The following is a 7,692-nucleotide window of genomic DNA, read 5'->3' on the forward strand; positions in this document are numbered from 1 at the left end:
TAGTAAAAATAAAGAAAAATCCTTGAATGATTAGGTGTGTCCAAACGTTTGACTGCAACATATTATTAAAAAAATGTTGCTGCCTCTTGGGCCCCCCACGGGCCTGGGCCCAGGGGCTTCAACACCGACAGGCCCCTGCATTAAACCGGCCCTGGTCATACAATCCGCTGGGGCTTCATACACTGTTGGTGCGTCATAGAGTTTCTTCTCGGAAAAACGGTGACTGGCGCCATTGTGTGGCTTTACGGAAAATAACACCAAAAGAGTTGAAAACTCTAATTCATTGGTATCGAATCAATCAGCAAACTTAAACGACAATAAATTCCATTTTTAGGCTACGTGTTAAATCTACTGTTGAACGGATCGTATTGACATCTTAATTCACACCTTTATGGTTACGCACAAGTTGACAATTAGGCTATAGACTTCACTTTCTACACCGATTGGTCAACTTTAATACGATATGCCTTCAAGTTGATAACTTTGGCACTTTCACTTATTCTAGTTAATAGCCTACTTAGGGTTAACAAATCCTTCATTATCGACAGTCCATCTCTGAAATCGCTGTCGTTGCACAGCGCAGAGAACAGTTCTATAGAACTATTTTAGAATTCATCCATCCCCTTTCCTGGACCAATTTCCTTTAGAAAGACCAATAAAAAGCATGGGAAAATTCTCCCCACTTTTTCCGATTACAGGGCAGGTTATTAAAGAAAGCACACCCGACTGCGTGCCGAACATAACCGCAGAGTAGAACGAAGGAGTGCTGAGGAGAGAAGTCAACCAACAGAAGAACCCAACTTTACGACTAACAGGTAAGGATTTTATTTTATCTTAAACCGAGCTTCTTCTTTTTTTAATGTAGGCTATTCTTATGACATATTGGTCGCCCATAACTTTTACTTTTCTTCTTCGTAGAATTATCTGTGAGTTACGACTGTGATGCTGAAAGCATAACATACAAAAGTGATGCATACGTATGGCATTGTAAATGGCGTTGTATAGCAAGGTTAAAATTACAGAGTCAATTAACATTAGGGTTTGCTTACATTTTAAGAGTATATGAAATAGTTTGCCCCAACTGACAACAGTTGAAAAGTCCTTCAAGTTCAGTCAAACGTGTCTCAAGAAAATAACGTTTTATTCGAATTATTGGGGGAAAATAAGAAACAAGCTCTTGATAGTATCAGTGTTTATTAACACGCTTTTACGTATCGATCACACAGCCTTCGTCATACGGAACTATTGGGAAATATATTTAATACTTTTGGATGGTAAATAGGCCTGCACATACAGGAAAAATATATATGTTTCTGAAATGGCGTTACACTACAACAAAGAAACATATGGTGTAACACAGGATGGATACAAAAGTGGATGGATGGACAGAAGGACAGGGTCACAGGTGGACGGATGGACAGAAGGACAGGTGACACAGGTGGATGGATGGACAGAAGGACAGGTGACACAGGTGGACGGATGGACAGAGAGACAGGGAAATAGGTGGACGGATGGACAGGGAAATAGGTGGACGGATGGACAGGGAGACAGGGAAATAGGTGGACGGATGGACAGGGAGACAGGGAAATAGGTGGACGGATGGACAGGGAGACAGGGAAATAGGTGGACGGATGGACAGAGAGACAGGGAAATAGGTGGACGGATGGACAGGGAGACAGGGAAATAGGTGGACGGATGGACAGGGAGACAGGGAAATAGGTGGACGGATGGACAGAGAGACAGTGTTATTAGTTCTGGTCTCACATACCATTGTTTTAACAGAGGATTGTTAGCGTGCTGTAGTGATTGAGGAGGGGGGGGCTGTGGTCCGCTTACAGTACATGCAGCAGTGGTTCCCAACCCTGGTCCTCCAGTAACCCCAACAGAACACCCTGAACAAGCCCCCCCCCATTTAACTTGTCAACTAATCATCAAGCCCTGAATGAGTTGAATGGAGTGTGTTTGTCAAGGACAGCAATGAATCTGTGTACTGTTGTGGGTACTGTAGGATCAGGGTGGGGAAACACTAACATACAGCATACAGCTAAACAGGACTGGCCTTTTTGTATGTGTGTGTGTGAAATGATATGTCAGTATTTGTATTCATTATGTATCCCTGTTGGTTCCTGCCAAGGCAGCAGCTACTCTTCCTGGGGTTTATTATGGATCCCCATTAGTTCCTGCCAAGGCAGCAGCTACTCTTCCTGGGGTTTATTATGGATCCCCGTTAGTTCCTGCCAATGCAGCAGCTACTCTTCCTGGGGTTTATTATGGATCCCCATTAGTTCCTGCCAAGGCAGCAGCTACTCTTCCTGGGGTTTATTATGGATCCCCTTTAGTTCCTGCCAAGGCAGCAGCTACTCTTCCTGGGGTTTATTATGGATCCCCATTAGTTCCTGCCAAGGCAGCAGCTACTCTTCCTGGGGTTTATTATGGATCCCCATTAGTTCCTGCCAAGGCAGCAGCTACTCTTCCTGGGGTTTATTATGGATCCCCATTAGTTCCTGCCAAGGCAGCAGCTACTCTTCCTGGGGTTTATTATGTATCCCTGTTAGTTCCTGCCAAGGCAGCAGCTACTCTTCCTGGGGTTTATTATGGATCCCCATTAGTTCCTGTCAAGGCAGCAGCTACTCTTCCTGGGGTTTATTATGGATCCCCATTAGTTCCTGCCAAGGCAGCAGCTACTCTTCCTGGGGTTTATTATGGATCCCCATTAGTTCCTGCCAATGCAGCAGCTACTCTTCCTGGGGTTTATTATGGATCCCCATTAGTTCCTGCCAAGGCAGCAGCTACTCTTCCTGGGGTTTATTATGGATCCCCATTAGTTCCTGCCAAGGCAGCAGCTACTCTTCCTGGGGTTTATTATGGATCCCCGTTAGTTCCTGCCAAGGCAGCAGCTACTCTTCCTGGGGTTTATTATGGATCGTCCTGGGATCTGGCAAAATGAAGGCAGTTATAGATTTATTTTTAAATAGTAAAATACATTCACTACAGATTTCACAACATATTTAAGTGTGTTCCCTCAGGCCCCTACTCCACCACTACCACATATCTACAGTACTAAATCCATGTGTGTGTATAGTGTGTGTGTTATCATGTGTGTGTGTGTGTGTTGTGTGTGTGCCTATGATTGTGTTGCTTCACAGTCCCCGCTGTTCCATAAGGTTTATTTTTATCTGTTTTTAAATCTGATTCTACTGCTGCATCAGTTACCTGATGTGGAATAGAGTTCCATGTAGTCATGGCTCTATGTAGTACTGTGCACCTCCCATAGTCTGTTCTGGACTTGGGGACTGTGAAGAGACCTCTGGTGGCATGTCTTGTGGGGTATGGATGGGTGTTTGAGCTGTGTGCCAGTAGTTTAAACAGACAGCTCGGTGCATTCAACATGTCAATACCTCTCACAAATACAAGTAGTGATGAAGTCAATCTCTCCTCCACTTTCAGCCAGGAGAGATTGACATGTATATTATTAATGTTAGCTCTCTGTGTACATCCAAGGGCCAGTCGTGCTGCCCTGTTCTGAGACAATTGAACATTTCCTAAGTCCCTCTTTGTGGCACCTGACCACGCGACTTTACAGAAGTCCAGGTGAGACAAAACTTGCAAAAGAGAGAGTGATCGTAAAATAGAGAGTGAGAGAGAGTGATAGTAAAAGAGAGTGATAGTAAAAGAGAGAGTGATAGTAAGAGAGAGTGAGAGAGAGTGATAGTAAAAGAGAGTGAGAGAGAGTGAGAGTGATAGTAAAAGAGAGAGTGAGAGAGAGGGAGAGTAAGAGAGAGTGAGAGAGAGTGATAGTAAAAGAGAGTGAGAGAGAGGGAGAGTGATAGTAAAAGAGAGAGTGAGAGAGAGTGATAGTAAAAGAGAGAGTGAGAGAGAGTGATAGTAAAAGAGAGAGTGAGAGAGAGTGAGAGTAAGAGAGAGAGAGTGATAGTAAAAGAGAGTGAGAGAGAGGGAGAGTGATAGTAAAAGAGAGAGTGAGAGAGAGTGAAAGTGATAGTAAAAGAGAGAGTGAGAGTAAAAGAGAGAGTGAGAGTAAAAGAGAGAGTGAGAGAGAGTGAAAGTGATAGTAAAAGAGAGAGTGAGAGTAAAAGAGAGAGTGAGAGAGAGTGAAAGTGATAGTAAAAGAGAGAGTGAGAGAGAGTGAGAGAGAGTGAAAGTGATAGTAAAAGAGAGAGTGAGAGTAAAAGAGAGGAGAGATAACCAACAGATAAAAGTCAAGAGTTGGCCCAGTTCACAGGATGTTTATTTACGGGAATGTGTGTGCGTGTGTGTGTGTGTGTGTGTGTGAGAGAATCATGTGGACATTTCAGGGTAGAGCATAACAACAGTCCCCCAGGGGAACTTAGACTGGAAGAGACACAGTATTGTACGTCACTGAGACAGACAAAAACAGTTTCAGAGAAACATGAATCTCATTCTGAACATTGCATAAGTCTAATCAAATCAACATCATATAACACTCGTGAAGTACGCTGAGAACGACAACAGTGTTGCGTAATATGATGCAGACAAAAAAAGCCTAAAATTACTTTATTTGCAATACTATTCCTAGGTTTTCATTGTTTATTTTATGAAATCTGATCTTAAAACCAAAACATGAAGGTGGAAAAAACCCTAAGCACTGGTTTGGGCTCATGGAAACAGAAAGAGGGTTATTCATTAGGGGTGTTATGTTGTGTTCTGCCACACATGATCTCTAGTAAAAGGATCTATTATTCTAGAAAACATCCAGGAGCATGTTTCACCTAGTTTCACCAGTGTGTGTGTGAGAGAGAGAGAGAGAGAGAGAGAGAGAGAGAGTCTCTGTGTGTGTGTGTGTGTGTGTGTGTGTGTGTGTGTGTGTGTGTGTGTGTGTGTGTGTGTGTGTGAGTGTGTGTGTGTGTGTGAGTGTGTGTGTGTGTGTGTGTGAGAGAGAGAGAGATTGTGTGTGTGTGTGTGTGTGTGTGTGTGTGTGTGTGTGTGTGTGTGTGTGTGTGTGTGTGAGAGAGAGAGAGAGATTGTGTGTGTGTGTGTGTGTGTGTGTGTGTGTGTGTGTGTGTGTGTGTGTGTGTGTGTGTGTGTGTGTGTGTGTGTGTGTGTGTGTGTGTGTGTGTGTGAGAGACATTGTGTGTGTGTGCTGATATACAGTACATTACCTAATGTTTTTAACGTTGTGTTAACATGAATGTATTCACCTGTCTCCCGCTGTAGGTGACAGAGGATGTCCAGAGCTGACTGGTCCTTCCTGGAGCACCTGTTGGAGGAGGGGCAGGAGTATAGCACCGGGGTGGGCCGCGTCTGGCTAACTGTCCTCTTCCTGTTCCGCATGTTAGTCCTGGGCACTGCCGCAGAGTCAGCCTGGGACGACGAACAGGTCGACTTCGTCTGTAATACCAAGCAACCTGGATGTACCGCGGTGTGTTACGACAAAGCGTTCCCCATATCACATTACCGCTATTTTGTCCTCCAGGTGATTTTTGTTTCCACACCGACTATTTTTTACTTCGGATATGTGGCCATGGGGGCTGCAAAGGAGAAAAAAAAAAAGGAGGAAGATGAGGAGGAGAGGACGGTGGAGGGTGGGGGCGGTGAGGGACGAGAGAGGGGAGGAGTAAAGAAGAACGGAGAGAAGAAGAGGGAGGTGAGAAAGGGGGATGAGATAGAAGAACTAGAGGAGGAGAAAAGAGGGAGGAAGGAGGTGACAGCTCTCCCGGAGGTTCCTAAGCTAAAGGGCCGTCTCCTCTGCGCCTACGCCGCCAGCATCCTCCTCAAGGTCCTCCTGGAGGTGGGCTTCATCGTGGGGCTGTGGTGCCTCTACGGCTTCGTGATCCCGGCCCGGTTCGAGTGCGTCCGGGACCCCTGTCCTCACACGGTGGACTGCTTCGTCTCCAGACCCACGGAAAAGACCATCTTCACCATCTACACCCAGGCCATCGCTGGAGTCTCTCTCCTTCTCAACTTAGCAGAGCTCCTCCACCTCCTTCAGCTGGCCATCACCCACCGCCTAGAAAAACGTTATGCACAGGAGCAGTACACCTTTCCTGGCATAGCCGTGGTTCCAATCCGGCCTGGTGCTCCAAGCCTGGAGATGGAGATGCAGCAAGCTCTGCCTTATCAGGAGAAGAGCCATCTGTATTTACCCATGGGGGAGGCCGGCTACGCCAAGCCCAGTGAGAGTTATCTGGACCTGGGGTCCAGAGAAGGGATGGACCCTGGTGGTGACATTCTCCCCAGTTATTTGAACTGTATGGGGGCGATAAGGACTACACACTCTTCAGGGAGAACTCACCCTAAGAAATACAACACACAACACACACACAGTAAGGGTGCCCAGAAGGGACACAGTAACAAACACACTAAGCATTATGTATGAGGAAACCAGAGAGGTTTGGTTCTGTGAATAGGAATAAGCCATGTGTCCACTACAGACTGATACAGGCACCTTCGGGGGGGGGGTTGGAATGCACAAGAATAAGGAAACACTTTACTTGACACCCTGCGTCATAACACTGTCATAACCATGTCATAATATGTCATAACAGCTGACAAAACTTGTCATAACCTGTTATAATATGGTCATAACACTGTCATAATATGTCGTAACAGCTGACATAACTTGTCATAACCTGTTATAACATGGTCATAACACTGCCATATTGTCATAACAGCTGATATAACTCATCATAACCTGTTATAATATGGTCATAACACTGTCATAATATGTTATAACAGCTGACATAACTTGTCATAACCTGTTATAATATGGTCATAACACTGTCATAACACATTTAGACCTGTTGTGACATTGTGTATATTGTGTTATTTTTATGGCTGGTTATGACACCTACATAAGAGTGTCAAAACACACCACACAAGGCAAAACATTCCATTACATCATAGCCTACTTATCAACAGTATGTTTATGTTAATATAACATAGATTATTTTTTTTTGAATTGACCATATTAAATTATCATTGTAATTGCACACACATTGATGTCAGACATGCACCTGCCCCAATGCTCTGTTTCTGATGACTGGGATGAATGTAAGAGCAGATTTCAGGAGCAGGACTAGACACCCTCTATTAGACTGATGACTGACGTAAGGGCATGTACGTCATAGGACTATCTACCTGATATGATTATGATGGTCATAACGCTTCATGACAGTGTCATAAAGTGTATTTTCTACAAGTTGTTTAAAATATGATGAACAAAACATGACTGTAAAGAATTCATTACAACAACAACAAAGGACTTAAGAAACAAACTTTCAAACAAAAAGGAAACTTCTTGGAAAAACATTATTTGAATAAATGTGGGTTTTATAACCAGCCATAAAATAACACACTATATGTCACAACAGGTGTAAATATATGGGTCATGACAGTGTTATAACCATATTATGACAGGTTATGACCGTGTTATTACATGTTACTGATTGTATTGTGCAACATATACCTTGAAGGCAAAGACTATGTAGTGGAGACTAGATTACATCTTCCTCATTCAAATGGGAACCAGAGAACCTCCCTCAAAGGAGGAGAATGAGAACCAGAGAACCTCCCTCAAAGGAGGAGAATGGGAACCAGAGAACCTCCCTCAAAGGAAGAGAATGGGAACCAGAGAACCTCCCTCAAAGGAGGAGAATGGGAACCAGAGAAGGCAAAACCTTGATCATGGATCACTGGAGAATGGGAAACGAGGAA

At 44.2% G+C, this 7,692-nt stretch overlaps 1 protein-coding gene across 1 annotated transcript; it reads left to right on the forward strand.

Moving 5' to 3' along the window:
- The first annotated feature begins 680 nt into the window (after positions 1–680).
- Positions 681–7,245, forward strand: gja4 (gap junction protein alpha 4). Its single transcript, XM_045695076.1, has 2 exons — positions 681–815; positions 5,194–7,245. Exon 2 carries the CDS (start codon positions 5,204–5,206, stop codon positions 6,353–6,355), a length of 1,152 nt encoding a protein of 383 aa, XP_045551032.1. The 5' UTR covers positions 681–815; positions 5,194–5,203; the 3' UTR covers positions 6,356–7,245.
- Positions 7,246–7,692: the final 447 nt, after the last annotated feature.

The sequence above is a fragment of the Salmo salar genome, chromosome ssa14 (genome assembly GCF_905237065.1).
Source record: "Salmo salar chromosome ssa14, Ssal_v3.1, whole genome shotgun sequence".
In the NCBI taxonomy this organism is placed as follows: Eukaryota; Metazoa; Chordata; class Actinopteri; order Salmoniformes; family Salmonidae; genus Salmo; species Salmo salar.